The sequence below is a fragment of the Bos indicus genome, chromosome 14 (genome assembly GCF_029378745.1).
Source record: "Bos indicus isolate NIAB-ARS_2022 breed Sahiwal x Tharparkar chromosome 14, NIAB-ARS_B.indTharparkar_mat_pri_1.0, whole genome shotgun sequence".
Lineage (NCBI taxonomy): Eukaryota > Metazoa > Chordata > Mammalia > Artiodactyla > Bovidae > Bos > Bos indicus.
In genome coordinates, this window is record NC_091773.1 from 22,987,021 (window position 1) to 23,008,766 (window position 21,746).

Below are 21,746 nucleotides of genomic sequence, written 5' to 3' on the forward strand. Positions count from 1 at the left end.
TGGAAGAGAAGGATGAGGTCATCCTCTCGCTCGGAGTCAGCTGGTGGAGGCGAGGAAGCGGGAGGAGGGAGCGCGCGCGAGGGGAGGAGAGGAATGTGCAGGTCCGAGGAGCGCCGCGGCGGCCGCTGCTGCTCCTGCTGCTGGCGGCGGCGGCGGCTCGGGCGGCAGCCGCGGGGCCGGGACGGCGAGGGGCGCGGGCGGCGGGCCGGGGCGCGCGCCGGGCGCCGCGAGCAGCTTGGCTCCGCGCAGGCAGCCAGGCGGCGCTCCTGCCGGCTCAGGGCGCGCCGCTAGCCCGGCCCAGCGCCCAGCCCGGCGGGCGAGCCGGCGCAGGGGCAGGAGGAGGGGAGCCGCACGCCGGGAGGGAAGCCGGGGCGCGGCGAGGAGGTGGCGGGAGGAGGAGACAGCGCGGAAAGGTGCCACATAAAGGAGGGCGCTCCTCCGCGCTGGAGGCATCATGGCCGCTAAGTCAGACGGGAGGCTGAAGATGAAGAAGGGCAGCGACGTGGCGTTCACCCCGCTGCAGAACTCGGACCACTCGGGCTCGGTGCAGGGACTGGCGCCCGGCCTGCCGTCGGGGTCGGGGGCCGAGGACGAGGAGGCGGCCGGGGGCGCCTGCTGCCCGGACGGCTCGCGCTGCTGCTGCTGCTGCTGCTGCGCCGGGAGCGGCGGCTCGGGCGGCGGCTCCGGGGGCTCGGGCGGCCCGGGCGGCGGCTCCGGGCCGGGCTCGGCGGCGCTGTGCCTGCGCCTGGGCCCGGAGCAGCGGCGCTACTCGCTGTGGGACTGCCTCTGGATCCTGGCGGCCGTGGCCGTGTACTTCGCGGACGTGGGCACTGACATCTGGCTCGCCGTGGACTACTACTTGCGCGGCCAGCGCTGGTGGTTCGGGCTCACGCTCTTCTTCGTGGTGCTGGGCTCGCTCTCGGTGCAGGTGTTCAGCTTCCGCTGGTTCGTGCACGATTTCAGCACCGAGGACAGCGCCGCGGCCGCCGCCGGCTGCGCGCAGCCCGGGGCCGAGGGCAAGACCGCGGTGGGTGGCGGGGCCGCGGCCGCGGAAGGCGAGGCTCGCCCCTCCACGCCGCAGAGGCAGGCGTCCAGCGCCGGCAAGGGCCACGTCGCCGCCACCAACAGCGGCAGCAACAGCAGCGGGGCCGCCCGGGCCGGCGGCAAACCCAGGTCTGCGTCCTGTTCCTTCTGCATCTGGCTCCTGCAGTCACTCACCCACATCTTGCAGCTTGGGCAGTTCTGGAGGTACCGTACCAGGGGTGGGGGGACGGGGACTGGCTGCCGCTACTACATGCCCACCGCTTTGCTTTTGACGAGACCTGTTTAGGGTTGCCTTGGTGGTAACCCAAGTCACAATCTCGTTGGGGTTTTTTGTTTGTTTGTTTGTTTTTAAAACTGGGTTTTGCATTTTAAAATTTGCAATCAGAACCTAGGGTGGAGAGAAGTGAGAAGCAAGGGAAGGGCAACTAAGTGGCTTTGAGCACTCCATCCCTTCCGTCTTCCCTCTGCTTCACTAGCTTCTCTCTTTATACACTACCACCCTTCCCTCATCATCCCTAACACATTTTTAGAGATACTGTTTCATACTGTTTCAGCGAGGAGGAGAGGATTCCGACTACATCTTCTAAAAGAAGAAAAAAAAAATCCTCTTTAATTATGTTGGGTTTGAAATGTATGTTGCAATTTGGATGGCTTCTTTTGTTCCCTGAGAAGAATCTGCTGGTTCTAGTTAGAAGGGAGTTGTTGCTTTTCAAAAGTAGCCACATTTTAATGATAACCGCTAGAGAAGTATTTCAAGTAGAGAGCGTAGTAGGGACACACTTGTCTCTTTTGGAGACTGTCTATATCTATATCTGTATTTATAACCATCTCCACATAAAAGCAAGTACACTTTATTGGACTGCTGCTGCTGCTCCTAAGTTGCTTCAGTCGTGTCCGACTCTGTGCGACCCCATAGACAGCAGCCCACCAGGCTTCCCTGTCCCTGGGATTGGACTGAGACTTACTCCAATGGTGCACTTCCTGATTATCTTGCAACATCCCCATATCTGATTTCTTGGAGAACTAAGAACCCTTGGGAAAGGGTGATGCACCTTGTAAACTTTGATCACACTTGGCATCTTCACTGACATGCTTTTCTGCTTGTTGTCTGATATGCCAACTCTTTGGGCAGAGGGAATCATCATTGGAGATGTCACTGCCTGGATTTAGGAATATAATGAAGCAATCTGCTCAGGAACACGTTTCTCTGAAATTTGTGTGTTTTTGATGGCTTTTTGAAGTGATATTTTACAGCTACAAAAATTCTTGATGTTGAACAATTTAAATGCTAACATCCTAGAGTTTTGCTTTTGGGTCCCCCCCCCTTTTTTAATTAAACAGCTTAGTAAGTAGAAGTAAAATGAGGAAACTTCCTCACAAGTGCACTGGTATGGGGCTACATTCTGCTATGCTAGTGTCCTTTACGATTTCATTTGTAGTTATTTTTGTGATTAAAAAAAAAAACTACAAGTCATTAACTATGCTAAGTTATCCTGTGTGGAAACAACTCAGAGAATTTGTGGAACAGAACTGAAAATCTCTCTTTCTTTATGGTGAACTGTGCGGTGTTTTCATTGAGAAGAGCACGTGTGATAATTTTTCAACCTTTTCCAGGACCATTGCTTTGTAAAGCAGGGTAAGCATTGCATAGGTAGTGACCTTTCAAACTGAGAAACTTTTTTTTTTTTTTTTTCCAAGCAGATACTACCTGGAAAAGTGCTATATGCTTTGCAGTCAGACAAATTGATTTTGGAAACCTCCATACTTTGGATTTAAAGGACTTTTTAAAAAGTCACTTAAATGTGATAACTGTTATTTCCCATGGTTGACTACTGCAAAGACAGCTTGGTGCCTTCAAGTCTGATGAAGAACTCAAATGCTTGATTTAATTACTGAAATTGTTTAGTGGCTGGGATTCATATGATTAGCAGTTTTAATCTGATAATGTGGTAAATGAAGCTTAACATTCCATTTGTTAACTTCTGCAAATTTCATGCAGGATTTGAAAAATCACTCCCTTTTACCTTTAAAATTTCTAGATTTATGTAAAGAAGGGAAACACTTCTCAGTTCCATTAACTGAAGAACTATCCATGTTTCTTACCAATTGATACTTTATGAAAAATTGAGTATCAAATTCTACTTGTTTTTACTGGACCTTCCAGACCAAACATTTTCCCAATTGAAAAATGCTGTTGAATATCTCAGAACATAAAATGCAGAAAGTGAGAAATAATTAGGAAAAGAAAAGGGCCTCCCAGACACATCTCAGTGAGACCATAGCTACTGGGTCAACTGGCCATACAGCAAAGCTATGGGGAATGGGGCAGAACCAGTAAGGTTCACTTCAGAAGGAAAATCACAGGCTGTAAGACAAATGCATTAACCACCCCAACCCTTGGAGAAACTGGGGACATAGGGTTCATTTTTGCTAAGCATTTCTACAATGTTTTCTATAAAGGCTCAGAAGTTTATTCTGCTAACACGTGGTCATTTGGGAGGAAGTAATACTGGAAATGTTTTTACATGTTTGTCTACTTATTCAGAATAATCATTTAATAATTCATATGTGAGTTGTCTAATCTTTTCTGTTCTTGGATTCTGGTTAAGATATTTGGAGGATGGTGGGGTAACTTGGTGGAAGCATCATCTCAGACTCAACCTCATTTTCTCCTGATAATATTAAAAACAAAGCAAACAAAACAAAACACCACAAACTTTAGCTTAATGTAGGAAATTAAAATGGGGTCAGAGAGTTGATGGAATTTAACACTCAGATGCATTCTGAATTATTTCAACTTTTCTGGGTGTAGAATATTTGCATAGAACTTGAGGGTATGGGTGCATCTTTGATAATAAACTGCTGAAATGTGGTTCATCTCAGGTTGTTATATTAGACAATTATCTTTAATTGCCATGATTCTTTAAATTAGGAGCATCTCTATGCTCTTTCTGGCTTTTCTTTTCAGTGCATTTTACACAAAAGTTGCAGAAACACAAAGGTGTGAATAGTTCAAAGCTAAGAGGTCATTACTCCTATTTTAAACATGCTACTTTCTAAGATCAATAAAATAGATTTTAGGTAGGTTGGTAACTGTCCATTGTATTTGCACGGAATTCAAGTTATTTTAGGTAAGGGCCAAATTCTAAAAGCTCTCTGTAGACAAAATCCTTTGAAAAACCATCAAAGTGCTTGTTCTGAAATAGCTATTTGAAACATTTTGGACAAGATTTGCATGTACTCATACATTTATTACAAATGCAACTGCTTAAAGCAATGATACATATTCATTTTAATTAAAGTTTGCTAATGGGAAATTAATGGCAGCTTTTAAAGTCACAGGAGTTGATACTGGGAATGAACCATTGAAATAATGAAGTGAATTTTTGCTACCATGTGAAGAAAGGACTTTAAAGACCTTTAAAGGACTGTGCTGGTGAATGAATGAGGAAGTACTCTTCTTTTGTGTTCATGTCATATGCTCCCAGAAGTTACCAAGCATGCAGCTCAACCTGTGGGAATCAGAAATGCCCAATCGGAACACCTTTTAGTCCTCATGAGACCTGTGGTCAGTTATATCGAGAAGTCTTCCTCCTTTAGAGTTTATGACCTACTCTTAAAATTTGACCTGAATTTCTCCTACACGTATACACGTGTAGCTATGTACATATTTCATTGTCTTCTAGCAAATAGGCATGTTCCAAATGATAACTCAGTGGATGGTAGAATGGAGAATATTTTTACCATTTTGGGTTTTGTTTCTGAATATCTTGTCACGAGAGTCACCCGAAGAACAGCTTTCTTGGGTTTCTCATGCTTGATCCCCCACCAGGTGTTAGCATGTGTTCCATGTTCAAGTGCATGGGTTAAACAGAGTTAAGCAGATCTCTTCACAGTAGAACTTATCTGAGCCTTTACTTACTAAGCTGTTGTGAAATTGTCAATAACTTTTTAAAGGCACATCTATTACATCCTTGTAATCATGTGGTGTACAGAGCTCTTTGCGAAACTTTGTTCTGGCCAAACAAGAATCATATTAACAAGAGTTTTATTAATGGTACTTTTTTCTTTTAAAACCTACAAAAATTTTTGTACTCATCTTGTCTAATCATTCAGTTCAGTTCAGTTCAGTCGCTCAATCGTGTCCAACTCTTTGCGACCCCATGAACTGCAGCACACCAGGCCTCCCTGTCCATCACCAACTCCCGGAGTCCACCCAAACCCATGTCCATCGAGTTGATGATGCCATCCAACCATCTCATATTCTGTCGTCCCCTTCTCCTCCTGCCCTCAATCTTTCCTAGCATCAGGGTCTTTTCCAATGAGTCAGCTCTTCGCATCAGGTAGACAAAGTATTGGAGTTTCAGCTTCAACATCAGTCCTTCCAATGAACACTCAGGAATGATCTCCTTTAGGAGGGACTGGTTGGATCTCCCTGCAGTCCAAGGGACTCTCAAGAGTCTTCTCCAACACCACAGTTCAAAAGCATCAATTCTTCTGCACTCAGCTTTCTTTAGGTCTCACATCCATATATGACCACTGGAAAAACCATAGCCTTGACTAGATGGACCTTTGTTGGAAAAGTACTGTCTCTGCTTTTTAATATGCTGTCTAGGTTGGTCATAACTTTCCTTCCAAGGAGTAAGCGTCTTTTAATTTCATTGCTACAGTCACCATCTGCAGTGATTTTGGAGCCCAGAAAAATAAAATCAACCACTGGTACCTCTATATATATTGGAGAAAACTGGCTCAGAGAGATTAACTAACTGGCACAAGATGACACAGCTATTATGTGATGTGTCTTGGAGTCAAAACCAGCCTTGTCTTACCCTAAACTCTGTTACTGGTTCAGTTAGCTACCTCCAAATGCCAATTTGGATAATAAGGACAACAGTGTTTGAAAATGACAGTCTACCTTCACTAAGGTTGGCAAGGGCTTCCCAAGTGGCTTAGTGGTAAAGAATCTGCTTGCCAATGCAGGAGACGCAGGTTGTTCGATCCCTGGGTCGAAAAGATCCCCCGAAGAAGGAAATGGCCACATACTCCAGTATTCTTGCCTGGAAAATCCCAGGGACAGAGGAGCCTGGCGGGCTACAGTCCGTGGGGTTGCAAAGAGTTGAACACAACTTGGTGACTGAGCACTCATGCGCACACACACACACACACACACACACAAGGTTGGCAAAGTTCAAGAGAGAGCTAAGTTTAGACAAGTTGGGGTGTTTCCCTAATAACACACAGTGGTTCAATGGCAGAATAGAGGCTGGAGCGCAGAGCGTCTACCCAGTGTTTCTCTTCCCATACCACTTGGACATGCTGAGGATGTTGCACTAAAACCCAGCTGAGAAACATGATCTTGTAGTGGCATTAAAAGGCATAATGAATGTGAACAAGCACAAAGTGCTTTGTCAATGATGAAAAGTTCTAGAGATAAGGAATGGGTAAGAAAGTAGCGTATTGGGTACAGCTTCAACTACTGAAAAAGTACTTTATTGATTCTGAGTTAGTCCTGAATTCTGATGTAGGTCATGCAAGATTGGTGCCCTTTCCTGAGTTAATGGAATGGTCATTTCCCTTATGTCTGTGTTCTGTCTACTGCATATTAATTTATCTCTTAATCTGTGTTGAGTACTTGCTGTATGCAAGGCACTATGCTAGTTACTTATTTCCCCAAAATGAATAAAATACACATCTTCTTTCAAAAAATCTACTGTCTGACTGAGGAAGATGGAATAGTAAACAGACAATTTCAATACAGGAAAATAAGCACTGTGATAGAAACAGGAAGCTCGATCCACCTTAGTGGTTCAAGTAAGACTCTGGTGCAGATGCTCGAGCAGAGGTTTTGGTGGGAAGATCTACTATCTGAGTAAAGTGGGGTGTTGGCTGTGGAGTCTTGGGTATAATTCTGTGAAAGGGCAGAGAGGCAAGAAATAACACGGCAGGTTAAGTGTGTTTTGAACAGAGAGTAATTGTGAGATAGTAGCTGGAGGTGAAGATGGGCTAGACAATGAAATAAATTTAGTTTTTATTCTGAAGGCATTGAGAAACCATTGAAGGATTATAAGGGTGAGGACTGTTGAAAAGTGTTCGAACCTTGTTTTATTCAAGGAGGGGCAAACAGTTGAAATGTTCAGAGGATATGTCATCAATTCCTCTGTAACTGGATCATATCCCTTTCATTCATAAAACTTCATTGATTTTAAAGGATTCAGTGTGGATGTAATTGGAGCAAGAGTTGTAATTTTCATGCAAGAGTTGTTTTTTCAGAAAAACAGCTTGGCTAAAATTAACTGTACTTATACTAAAGTAAGTTCTTGGTAAAAGTTTGTTGTGTGTTACATTTTGAAGAGATTTTTCCTTAAGATACGGTGGGCTTCACCTTATTGAAATCCATAGAACATTGTTCATTATATTTGTAGAACACTTCAATTTTCAGGGAGTTTCCATGTTTTCTTTCTTATGTAATCCTCAGGTTCATCTTTGAGGTAATACTTTCATTTTACTTTCATTTTGCAATTTCAGTGTAGAAATTGAGATAGAATTTTGGATGTTTCCCTCTTTAGGTCATGTAGCTCTGCACAGATCCTGGGCTAGAATTCAATACTGAGGTGGGAGAGATACAAAAAAATAAAAGACTACACAGATATAAATATCTTTGTAATAAATGCAAAAGTTGTAATTTTTCCATTCACTTGAGCTATATACTTACAAGGGTAAAAAAATGTTATACTTATTATACCCCATGAAATTTCAGTCTATTTTCACAGAACAGTTGAAAGTAATATCTATACAAATGAAGTGTCCCCAATTCTTGGGTGAGTAACTTTGAAGGTCTTTCTTCAGTCACTTACCAAAAAATTGTAATATCTATACAAATTTCAGTCTATTTTCACAGAACAGTTGAAAGTAATATCTATACAAATGAAGTGTCCACAATTCTTGGGTGAGTAACTTTGAAGGTCTTTCTTCAGTCACTTACCAAAAAATTCCTTAATGTTCGAATACCCAAACACATGACTTCTATTAAATATTTTCTATATTTTATCAGTTTGAATGGAACAGTGTACCTATGAGTTTAAATAGCACCAGTCACTGAGTAACAGATGAATAGAATGATTTCCCTTTCTACGGAATCACGGGCTAACCTGATGAGCACATTTCTTTGACTTGTTTTAGAATTTGAACACAGTCTAAGCTGACGGAAGCAAGATTAGGAATTAGAATTGGATTTATTACTCTAATGCACCATCAAATATAAGGTGCATTGTGGTACTAGTCATGAGAAAGTGCTTATAGGTATAATCTTGTAAAACAGGTGAAATATGTTGATAAATTTCAAGGGAAAAAGCATTCAATAATTCTCAACAGGAAACATCCTCTTGAATGTCATGTGTAATTCTGACCACCATACCATGTGACTCCCTTCCAGTTAGCATGGCCGGTCAGGAAGGAAAATCATACAGTTACTCTAGTCACTGTGGGACTTAACTTATATAGGAATACATGTCCAGCAAATATTTGCTCATCTGTGAATAAAGACGCTTACTCCTTGGAAGGAAAGTTATGACCTACCTAGATAGCATATTGAAAAGCAGAGACATTGCCAACAAAGGTCCGTCTAGTCAAGGCTATGGTTTTTCCAGTAGTCATGTATGGATGTGAGAGTTGGACTGTGAAGAAAGCTGAACACCAAAGAATTGATGCTTTTGAACTGTGGTATTGGAGAAGACTCTTGAGAGTCACTTAGACTGCAAGGAGATCAAACCAGTCAATCCTAAAGGAGACCAGTCCTGGGTGTTCTTTGGAAGGAGTGATGCTAAAGTTGAAACTCCAGTACTTTGGCCACCTCATGCCAAGAGTTGACTCATTGGAAAAGACTCTGATGCTGGGAGGGGTTGGGGGCAGAAGGAGAAGGGGACGACAGAAGATGAGATGGCTGGATGGCATCACCGACTCGATGGACATGGGTTTGGGTGGACTCTGGGAGTTGGTGATGGACAGGGGGCCTGGCATGCTGCAATTCATGGGGTCACAAAGAGTCAGACATGACTGAGTGACTGAACTGAACTGAACTGAACTGAATGAAGCAGAGGGGTTGTTATTTCTTCTCTGTAAGAGTGTAGCTGCACTTCCTGCCTTCTTGCTTCTGGGTTTCTAAGGCTATAGTGAATCAGAAAAGGTGTAGTGTAACAAATTGCCCAGCTCTTTTGTAGATTACCATTGACAAAATGCTGGCTATCCTCTGATAAAGATGCAGCTAGAAGCCCATCTTTACTGTCCTGTTCTTTCTGATAGAAAAGTCAGACTGGGGGCGGTTTGGGATGGATATTTTTCACTTAATTCTTACCTACACTTGACCTTCTGAGTATATGCTTTATACAGAATGATGGTTGGTATTTTCAGTGCCCCTGTTTGTCTACTCCAAGAAAGACTGTAGCTTCTACTATTACAGCCTCCACCACCATCATCACCATAATTCTTATAACCATGAAATGTTGCTTCCATGTCCAATATATGTACAGAACTCACATGATTACTGATCGCAAGGGGAAGAAAAGTTGGGTTAAAATGGAAAAGAATCAGTCTGGGAATCCCCTAGAGGCAAGAGGTGGTCTGAAGACACCATTAGGTCTTTTCTAAGATGAAGATGAAGGGAGGGAGCATAGTTAGAATATCAGTGATGGATCTTATTTAGAAGGGCAAGCTGCCTTTGGGGAATCAGACTAAATGGGCAGTCGGAAGAGATGATGGGGCCACTCGGTAGCTCAGACCCCAGGTGGTCACCTCCTGTCCTGGGTTACATGTGACAGCACCTGCTGATGGCCCCACTGGTTTACATCTTCATTTGGTTTCCTCCTTCTGGGTCTTAGTTTTCTGCCTGTATGATATGATTGGTCAAAAATAATATGGGTGGGGGGAGGTGGGAGGGAGGCTCATCAGGGAGGGCATATACATACACATATTGCTGATTTGCTTTGCTGTACAGCAGAAATTAACACAGCATTGTAAAACAATTATATTACAATAAAAATAATATCTAAGGTTCTTTTCATGTTTAAAACTCTGTCACTTTAAGTAACTTAAATGTGCATTAATTTTTTTTAAACCCCATCCTTGAAAAGTAGAGGAGGACAAAAAAGAAGCAAATGTAGAAAAAAGTATGGGAAGCCTATTGAGAATCTATATTTTTTGCTGTCCCCCTTGACTCCCCACTCCTGCAGCACAAGAAAGTACAATATAGCTCCCATTTTCAGCAAAGTTCCATTAAACATATACTGAGCCTCAAAAACAGTGTTTGGAAGTCTCCAGGTCCATATGTGGAAGTCTACTTTCTGCAGATATTAAACAAAAATCTTTGAAAATTAACCTTTATGTTCTTTCGAAATATAGATCCTGCTCTTATTATGGGCTTCCCAGATGATGCTAGTGGTAAAGAATCCACCTGCCAATGTAGGAGACGCAAGAGAAGCAGGTTCGATCCCAGGGTCGGGAAGATCCCCTGGAGGAGGAAATGACAACCCACTCCAGTGTTCTTGCCAGAAAAATCCCATGGACAGAGGAGCCTAGTGTGCTACAGTCCATGGGGTTGCAAAGAGTCAGACATGACTGAATATATACCCTCTTATAAACTCTTTTCTGCTTATCCGGCCTCAGAGTATATGCACCAGAACATGTGTTCTCAGGTCATCACTGTGGTGTTGTATAAGTGGGTCAAAGGGGATCTGCAAGGTGCTTTCCACAGTTGACGGTATTCACATCCGAAACCCAGGCACTGGTATTACTTAGCACATAGAGAATCTTAAGCTTAATTGTATAATGCAACTTATTTTGTGGCATTTCCAATTTTTCCAATGAAATTAAACCATTTTCATTAAAGCCCATTATCTAAGTATTTGAAGCTGACGTTCAAAGTGTTCCATATCACCAATTCTAAGAGATGTGCCATATAGACTTGGGAAGCCAGAATTCCTTCTGTGCTTCATGTGGTGAGGTCCACACAGCTGGAGGGCTACGATTAGCAAATAAGAACAGTGCTTCAGAGGCTTAAAAAGAACTATCCATTATATCAACGAGAAGGCTGTTGTCAGAACTAGATTTGCTTTTAAATTAAAAGCTTGTCCCGGGTTACACTGTCAGTGATTTAATATGCTGGAAATTGAATTAAACTTTATACAAAGAGACTGTATCCAGGCCCGCAGCTGATGAAAAACAGGCCTGTATTACATTCTGCTCAAAGCAGAGATCTACCCTTTAACCCTTCCCAGCTGGCGATCACCTGGATCTTTAGGATGCTACAGATCTGTCGTGACACTGTGCAATTTTCAACCTCACAACAACCTTTCAGATTTTTACACTAAAAAATTTTTTTCTTAAGTATCTATTTAAAAATTGTCTGAAGTATGTCAAACTGTTGTCTCCTTTTTATGATTCATAAGTAGACTGAATAAGTTCTGCTTCTTTTGCTTAATATATGTACATGCCCTGTTTTCGTGTCAGGGGAATCTTTCTACACAAACAGCAGTGGGCAGTGTGTGGGTGGGTGAGGATTAGTCAATCAAAATCAGGCGTGTATAGAAAAAGTAGGATCTACAGTGAATAAGAGTCTAAAAAGCCTTGAGATGACTTTGATTTGACTTCCCATCAAGTATATTATGTAAGAAGGATAAAGTCACCTTTCTGAACCCCTAGCCTCAGAGATTTCATCTGTGTAAATAGCAGTCTGATTTTTCTTTCTGCTGCCTAGATAATGATTATGAATAAAGATATCAGTTTTGAACTGAATTCTCTACTTTCCTGGTCTTTTTTCAGTAGCAGAGAGTCAATACTCAACACAAAGGCAGCCATTGTGGCAGTAACAGTAACAAAACAGTCTCTCATCACTTCCATCACTAGTTCATGGTATAATCACTGCATCATTGTAACAGTAATAAGGAAGAAATGGTCCTTTATGAAAGCAAGGGAAAGGATTTGTAAATGCTTGTTTCCTCTTGATAGAGTCTTCAGCTCATTACTTTACTGTTTTACTAAAGTAAAATTAATAACAATCACTTTTTAAAATGTAGGTCAATTCTCAAAGACTCTCCAAAGTGAGTTTTAGTACTTGGGTCTGTTATTATCACATAAATTAGGAAGGATATCCCACAGGGTTTCAGATTTCCAGGGGATATTCTACTATTAAGAATGACAGTCACAGATATCCTATGGGATTTTCCTGATTTGATTGGTGATCATTGGGTTTGAAAATTTTGAGTTCTAAGTGATATAACACCATCCCAATGAAAGCCTAAATGTTAGTTGTGTTCCTACATCTGAAAAGTAAATCATTACAATTACTTAAGGATATACTAATATCTGGGCTTCCCAGGTGGCACAGTGGTAAAGAATCTGCCTGCCAATGCAGGAGGTGCAGGAGACACAGATTCGATCCTTGGATTGGGAAGATCTTTGGAGAAGGAAATGGCAACCCACTCTAGTATTCTAGTCTGAAAAATTTCATGGACAGAGGCGGTAGGCTATAGTCCATGGGGTCCCAAAGAGTCAGATAATACTGAGCTGCTGAGCACACACAGGCTAATACCTATCTATATCATTTATATGTTGAATCTAAAATATGAAATGAATAAACTTATTTACAAAATAGAAACAGACTCACAGACATAGAAAACAAACTTAGAATTACCAAAGGGGAAAGCATAGAGGCATAGATTAGGGATTTGGCATTAGAAGATGCAAACTACTATATATAAAAAAGATAAACAGGGACTTCCCTGGCATTCTGGTGGTTAATACTTCATCTTCCAAGGCAGGGGGTGTGGGTTCAATCCCTGGACAGGGACCTAAGATCCCACATGCCCTGCAGTCAAAAATGGAAACATAAAACAGAAGCAATATTGTAACAAATTCAATAAAGACTTCAAAAAAAATAACAAGATCCTCCTGTATAGCACAGGGAACTGTATTAAATATCCTGTAATAAACCATAAATGTATTTATACATATAACTGAATTGTTTTGCTGTATACCAAAACTAACACAGCATTGTAAATCAACTATTTCAATAAAAACTGAATAAATAAAATAAGATTGGAATAAAATGAGTAAGAGGGAGGAAACTTGACGTTTTTATTAAGGAAGTACGTTCAAATTCTCTGGAAATTTATTCATCCCTTTCTCTGATCTGCTAATAGAAGTAGGGGGATGTTTTCAGTAAAATATGCATTGATTAGTTGCAAGAAGGAAAATATAGCTACAAGATAAATGAATGAAGATGGAGAATTTCACTCCATAATAAGAGGATGAATTTTTAATCCTTGGATTGTAGGAGTGGGAAAATTTCACTGACCCAATATATACAATATCACAGCAAAGCTTCACCAGCCAGGCCAAGCTTCCTTTAAATGAGTTTGTTCTAGGAGCCAAGAAGGCAAAAACTCAAGCTCTGATATGTTTAAGTTTATGGGATCAACTTGAGACTGAGAGCACCAGCAGGGCCTGCAGTCTGAGCGACTTTGACCTGAGTCCTGGATTATCACACAGGTCAGAAGTCAGCCAAAAGTGAGCTCACAGAGGGCCAAGACCTGGGCAGATCTTCAGAACAGGGAACATATTAAGAACCTGGGAATCTAAGGACCAGAAACATACTTGATAATAGTAAAGGGAGGTGAGACTCTGAGGTCAAGGTCATCACACAAGCTAACCATGACAGCTGGGCTTCAAAGTATAAAACTGAAGGACATCCCATAAGTGGGTATCAGAGATGCTGGATTGGGAAGTCAGGTTCGGGCATCTCTCTGCAGCTTTTAGTCTGATGGAGGCTCTGCATCCACACAGGAAAGAGGAACCAATGGAGGGATAAAGGAGATGAATCGGGAACCCAGCCAGGCAAGACCAGGTCCTAGCCAGGAGTTATCAGGGTATATTATATTCAGAAAATGATGTGGAAAGGCTTCTGAGGACCAAGCTTACTATGACCCATGAGGCCTACAGGCAGGCTACACCCTGGGAAGAAATGTGATGATGGTCAGCCCGATTTCCTGCCTTACTCTTTGTCTTCCTAAGTGAGCACTATAGCATCAACAATATAACAAAATATGTCAGTGCCTGTGTTGTGGGATAAGCAATGAGAATGGCACCTTATGAAATGTACATTTGTGTAGATGTGTGATCAGTTTCCTTATTTCCCTTTAAACAAAATAGCAAACGATGACCTTCCCAGAAAGTCTTTTCCAAGTAATGGTTTTCTGATTTCCCTTTCGAACAACAGCTGGTGTTGCTAGGCTGTCATTTCTGTTGCCAGGGTTCCCTCCCCATCTCTATGCCAGGATTGTTTGGTTCAGTGTTCTTAAGTGTTTCTGTGAGAGTTACTAAGTTAATTTTTCTCAGTCTGCTTTATCAGTAGGCATGGTCACCCGGCCAGGCTCTAGACCTGCATGTCTTTCCAATATAGTAGCCATTACCTACTATTACCTACACATGACCGTCAAATAGTAGTTATTCCCAATAGTGGTATACTGTCAGTGTCAAATATCCAGGGAGTTTTGAGCACTTAATGTGAAAAAAAAGGATGATAACTGTCTCATTAATAACCTTCATACGGATTATATGTTGAACTGATGACATTTTGGATATATTGGGGTAAATAAAATATATTGCTAAAATTAACTTCACCTGTTGCTTTTTAAAATTTTTTAAATGTGACTACAAGAAAATTACAGACATGACCTACATTGTATTTCTATTGGACAGAGCTGCTGTAGATGATTCTAGAGCTCATTCTTGCAGAGAGAGAAGATAATAAATCCAAAATATGAAGATAAGAATTTGCTAGAAGTTACCAGGGAAATTATTAGAATTTACAGAAGTTACTACCTGATGCAAAGATCTGAGTCATTGGAAAAGACTGTGATGCTGGGAAAGATTGAGGGCAGGAGGAGAAGGGGGAGAAGAGGATGAAGTGGTTAGATGGCATCACCAACTCAATGGACATGAGTTTGAGCAAACTCCAGGAGATAGGGGAGGATAGAGGAGCCTGGCAGGCTGCAATCCATGGGGTCACTAAGAGTCAGACATGACTTAGTGACTGAATAGCAACAACAGCCAGGGAAAGGACAGTGACTATTTCGCCACTGAGGCAGGTTGACTTAATGGGTTTTGCAGATAAGATTGCCTGCTGGTAAAAACTGGCTCTTTAGGAGATAAAGCCCCTAATGTGGGTTCAGCCCCATGGTTTTCCATGCTTCCTGCCTTGTTTAAAGCCCAGCAACCTGCTGTTCTTCTTTGATATTTTAATAAATAGTATTTGATGATGACAATAAGGACTAAATCTTTGTAAGTGCTGTTGTAGTTGGATTGCCCAGAAAATTCATTTGGGTTTTTCATGACATCGTATGGGAAAACTCGAACAAACTCTTTGGCCAACTCAACACCTTGCCAAGCACATCTATGCCTATTTACCACCGAGTCTTCTCACCAGCCTCTCAAGGTAGGAATTATGATCATTGCCATGTGAATATGAACCCACTAAGGTTCAGAGAAGCAGGGGATTTCCCCGAGGTCACACAGTTCCCTAGCAGCAAGTAGCTGTGCTCACGTTCTCAACTTCAGCTTCTGAATGCTTGTCCCACTGTGTCTTACAAGATCAATCCAAGAGAATTACTTGGAGAAGCATTTCCTGACCTTTCAGACTGGCAACTGTGCTGAAAACTGCAGTGAACTCAACTGTACTGTGACATCAGTGGGAATTAGTCAGGTCAATGGTGGGATTTTCCTCTGAGGTCAGATTTGAGTCTTGACTTGACTGAGAACTCCTCAGCTACAAAGCAGTGGGTTGAGGACTACATCAGGTCATTTCCAAAATCCCTCCCAGCTCTATAATTCTATGAAATCTGGTATCTAAATGGAGCATCTCAATGCTTTATACACCTTACTAAATATCCACATGGGGAGCAATATGCATGTTTTATTAACATGGGCTGGGGTTCTGATTAACTACTCCTAGAATTGGTATTTCACACCAAACTTCAAACACAGATACTGAGGATCTGTTTTATCCAAGACAGGTCACTTTCATTTGCTACCTACTGGTAAGATACATGTTGTTTCCATTGGGAAATGAGTGACACTAAAGAATACTAAGCAGGCTCCAGTCCCATGTGAATAGTATGTAATTAACCTGTATTTTTATCCTCATTGTGCATGCAGTCATGCTTTGCATATGCCAGCATTCTACCCCACATATGTTCATAAATTATGAATTCAACTACAACTGCGCAAGGCAAGCCCTGCTGTCAGTCACATCTCTCTCTGAGACCAGCAGGATTTACATCTGTGTGACATAATTTCAAAATCAGCTCCTAAGACCTGTCTCAGAGGACCAACTCTGGCATATGCAAGTGCTCAAAAATTCACTCTCAAATGCACACAATTCAAAATTTTCAGAATCAGACACAGCTAGTCTTTGAAAAAGCAATTCCAAATATTCACTTCAAAGTATCAAAAAAATTCTCAAAATATGCCCCCCACCCAAGTGGATATGACTTGCTTTGGAAGGGCTTGCCAACTGCAATCTGCTTGCTATTATTTGTATTATTTGGTGACATTCCATGAAAAATTACATAATGTCATGTTTCTTTTTAGTTCAATGGCATCTTTGGAAAGCATAGTTTTTCCACAGAGACTAATTTTCAAGTATATTTCTAATATTCATGACATGAAGTGGGTTCTGACTTTTTTCTTCTTTAATCCCCAGTAGTATGTTCTAAGAAGCATGCGTATCTATTGTTGTTCAGTTGCTAACTCATGTCCGACTCTTTGCAACCCCTGGACTGCAACTGCCAGGCTCCTCTCATATCTCCCAGAATTTGCTAAAACTCATGTCCATTGTGTCAGTGATGCCATCTAACCATATCATCCTCTGCTTCCCCCTTCTCCTCTTGCCCTCAGACTTTCCCAGCCTCAGGGTTTTTCCTACATCTATATATATGTGTATAGATGCATATCTATGCTATATTTATTTTCCCCATGATTAGTCTGTCACTGTTTCCATTGTTTCCCCATCTATTTGCCATGAAGTGATGGGACCAGATGCCATGATCTTAGATTTTGAATGTTGAGTTTTAAGCCAGGTTTTCACTCTCCTCTTTCACTTTCATCAAGAGACTCTTTAGTTCCTCTTCGCTTTCTGTCATAAGGGTGGTGTCATCTGCATATCTGGAGTTAATGATATTTCTCCTGGCAATCTTGATTCCAGCTTGTGCTTCATTCAGCCCAGCATTTTGCATGATGTACTCTGCATATAAGTTAAATAAGTAGGGTGACAATATACAGCCTTGACGTACTCCTTTCCCAATTTGGAACCAGTCCATTGTTCCATGTCCAGTTTTAACTGCTGCTTCTTGACCTGCACACGGATTTCTCAGGAGACAGGTAAAGTGGTCTGGTATTCCCGTCTCTTTGAGAATTTTCCACAGTTTGTTATGATTCACACAGTCAAAGGCTTTAATGTAGTCAATGAAGCAGAAGTAGATGTTTTTCTAGAATTCTCTTGCCTTTTCTATGATCAAACGGATGTTGGCAATTTGATCTCTAGTTCCTCTGCCTCTTCTTTTTTTTCTTTTTTTAATTTAATTTTATTTTTAAACTTTACAAAACTGCATTAGTCTTGCCAAACATCAAAATGAATCCGCCACAGGTATACATGTGTTCCCCATCCTGAACCCTCCTCCCTCCTCCCTCCCCATACCATCCCTGTGGGTCGTCCCAGTGCACTAGCCCCAAAAATCCAACTTCAACATCTGGAAGTTCACAGTTCATATATTGTTGAAGCATGGCTTGGAGAATTTTGAGCAATACTTTGCTAGCATGTGAGATGAGTGCAATTATGTGGTAGTTTTAACATTCTTTGGCATTGTCTTCTTTTGAGATTGTAATAAACTGACCTTTTCCAGTCCTGTGGCCACTGCTGAGTTTTCCAAATTTGCTTGCATATTGAGTGCAGCAGTTTCACAGCATCATTTTAGGATTTGAAATGGCTCAGCTGGAATTCCATCACTTCCACTAGCTTTGTTCGTAGTGATGCTTCCTAAGGCCCACTTGACTTCACACTCCAGAATGTCTTGCTCTAGGTGAGTGATCACACCACTGTGGTTATCTGGGTCATTAAGATCTTTTTTGTATAGTTCTTCTATTTATGCTTGCCACCTCTTCTTAATATCTTCTGCTTCTGTTAGGTCCATACTCTTTCTGTCCTTTATTGTACCCATCTATGCATGAAATGTTCCTTTGGTGTCTCTAATGTTCTTGAAGAGATCTCTAGTATTTCCCATTCTATTGTTTTCCTCTATTTCTTTGCATTGATCACTTAGGAAGCCTTTCTTGTCTCTCCTTGCTCTTCTTGGAACTCTGCATTCAGATGGGAATATCTTTCCTTTTCTCCTTTGCTTTTCACTTTAGTTTCTTGGGCTCCAAAATCACTGCAGATGGTGACTGCAGCCATGAAATTAAAAGACACTTGCTCCTCGGAAGAAAAGCTATGACCAACCTAGACAGCATATTAATGACCATATAATATGACCCTAATGCTGGGAAAGATTGAAGGCAGGAGAAGGGGACGACAGAGAATGAGATGGTGATGGCATCACCGACTTGATGAACATGAGTTTGTACAAACTCCGGGAGATGGTGAAGACCAGGGAATCCTGGTATGCTGCAATCCATGGGGTTGCAAAGAGTTGGACATGACTGGGCAATGGAACTGAACTGATACTCCTAGTCATGCAGTTATGTAGGTGAAGATATGCTGGAAAGAACAGACATGATGTGATTAAACTGAGATAGTCTGGAGTGAAACTCCTTCATTCAATCATTCAATAAATATTTCTTAACCATTCACCCCGGGTAGGCTCCAGGCACCCAAAGATGAATGGAACATACTCCCTGATCTCAAGGAGTTCACTGTCTGGCAAGAGTCTGTCTCATTTATACCTGTTTACACTTCAGAGAGTCACACAGCATCAACAATGGCAGGAACAGGATTGATGGGGAGAACTGTGTGGTGGGGAGATGGGGGACGTGTCCAGGAGATTCCATGAAGGGGTAACATTTGAATGGAACTGTTGACTGAAAAACAATACATGCAACTTCTTCGGTGGGAATTTTTAGGACTTAAGCCCAGGAGGCAGCATCTCAAGTAACCTTGAGAAAACTACTCTGAGGAAGCGAGGGGAGGAGCCAGGATATATAGAAGCTTTGTTAACAAAGGGCAGGTAATCTGAACATCAAGAGATTTTTGTTAATTAAAAGCAGACATGTCAAATTAAGGAATTTAATGCTTGCCTACGTATGGGAAGATGCAAGGGTCTGGGCTCACTGAAATAATTCCTTGGATATGCACTTCAGTTATTTGTGGGCAGTATCCTGTTTTCACATCCTGAGCTTCCCCCATGGGGAATGGCTGCAGTCTGATGGCTGCTAGATGGCAGGTGTTCTTCTCCTTCCTGAGTTCCCACAGGGCTCACTGGCTTACATTGGAGGGCTGCATTTGCTGATGGCTGTGACATCCTTGTTTACTGACATGGCAGGAAGTGTTCCATTTCTCAGAACCTGGGAGAGTGTTTCAAGCAGAAAACAAAGAACAGACAAAGACATTTCATGCCCTGTTTGTAAAGAGCTGAAATGGAAAGCAGGAAGGAAAGATAGTTAGTGGATGAGTTGTGAGGTTGGGGCTGAACTAGCTAGAGCCTTGGGTGTATTCCTAAGGAATCTGGACTCTATTCTATTGGTGAACAGAGGCTCCAGGGACACATTTAGATATTAATACATATTTTCAAACAGGTACCTTTCAGTAGTGGGAAATATTGAATCGCAGTCTGAAAATAGTGGAGAAGGAAGTTGCCTGCACCCTTCAGAGGCAGGGAAAAGAAAATGTGAGCAAGGGGTGGACTTGAAAAATATCCAGAACTTTAAGATGCAATGGAATGAGTGAGTGAAATGAATGCACAGAAGGGCCTGACGAGTCTCACTAAAGATTCCGATAGTACTTAATGAGCTATCGGAAAAGGCATAAACATAAACAGAGTTAAATAAAGATGCTCTGTAATGTATGCTAGGCAATTAAAAAAGATTTACCAGAGTAAAGCTAAATACAGTATCCTGGATAATTAATGGGCCAGTGACAACTCAGTAATAACTACCCTGAACTTCTACAATAGGGCATTAACATATGTGCATGTCAGGAGAAGGGTTTGCTTTTACAATCAACACCCCACCCCCTAGCTGGGCAATTTCCCCACAGAAGTTAATTAGGGATTCCTGGTAATGGAGCCAGCTTGTAACCAGGAAGAGTTAATTTTAAATTTACACTGGATCTACTTTGGTGAATTTAACCCTTTTTTGTTATTATAAACATACATAATGGCCTGCTTCAGGGAGATAACCTAAGCCACTCACATGTGAAGGATGGGAAGGAAGTGAAACTTACACATTCTAGGGGACATTTGCAAGGACTGAATTGTCTTTTTACTTTGTTTCCTCACCCCTCCAACTCTGATCCATAAAAGAACCTGGCATTCTGACCCTGATAAGATGGTTATTTTGAGGCACTAGCCTGTCATCTTTTCAGTCAGCTAGTTCCCTGATTAAAGTCTCTTCCTTGCCTCAAAACCTCATCTCTCATATTCATTGGCCTGTGGTGCAGCAATCAGAGTAAGCTTGGACTCGATAACATGCTGACTAACCTCCAACTAAGATTAGCCATGATCAAAAAACTAAGATCATGGCATCCAGTCCCATCAATTCTTGGCAAACAGATGAGAAACAATCACTGCAGACTGTGACTGCAGCCATGAAATTAAAAGACACTTGCTCCTTGGAAGAAAAGCTATGACAAACCTAAACAGCACATTAAAAAGCAGAGACATTACTTTGCCAACAAAGTACTGTCTAGTCAAAGCTATGATTTTTCCAGTATGGATGCGAGAGTAGGACCATAAGGAAGGCTGAGCACCAAATATTTGGTGCTTTCCAACTGTGGTGTTGGAGAAGACTGTTGAAAATCCCTTGGACAGCAAGGAGATCAAACCAGTCAATCCTAAAGGAAATCAGTCCTAAATATTCAATCGAAGGACTAATGCTGAAGCTGAAGCTCTAATACTTTGGCCACCTGATGAAAAGCCAACTCATTGGAAAAGGCTCTGATGTTGGGAAAGACTGAAGGCAGGAGGAGAAGGATGAGGATGAGATGGTTGGATGGCATCACTGACGCCATAGTCATGAATTTGAGCAAACTCCAGGAGATGGTGAAGGACAGGGAAGACTGGCATGTGGCAGTCCATGGGGTCACAAAGAGTCAGACACCACTGGGCGACTGAAGAACAACAACCTCCAAGTAGCGGTGAGTGGCTGGTAGTTGTTCTTGGGCTTCTGGTTGAGCCTAAAAGAAGTTTGATTGTAAATGTAAATTAATTTCTCCCATTCCTTGACTCTCTCGGCTCTGCATGTTATGTTAGCTTTCAGTGGGATTTCCCTTTCTTACTCTAGGAAATGAACTTCTATTCTATTTGTGGGTAGGTGTGCCATACCTGAGACAGACTGCCATAGGTGATGGAATCTTCCCTGAATGGGCCAGGCCATCAAGCCATTAGGATATGGTGGATATTCCACCTGGATACTTAGCTCAGTAAAGATTCCTCAGAGGATGGTTC

General features: G+C 42.0%; 1 protein-coding gene across 1 annotated transcript in view; it reads left to right on the forward strand.

Moving 5' to 3' along the window:
- Positions 1–291: 291 nt before the first annotated feature.
- Positions 292–21,746, forward strand: part of XKR4 (XK related 4) — a 324,996-nt gene continuing 303,541 nt past the window's right edge. Inside the window, exon 1 of the mRNA XM_070802551.1 lies at positions 292–1,248. Within this exon, the coding sequence (XP_070658652.1) occupies positions 455–1,248 (794 nt within the window). The 5' untranslated portion in view covers positions 292–454. The remainder of the gene's footprint in view (positions 1,249–21,746) is intronic.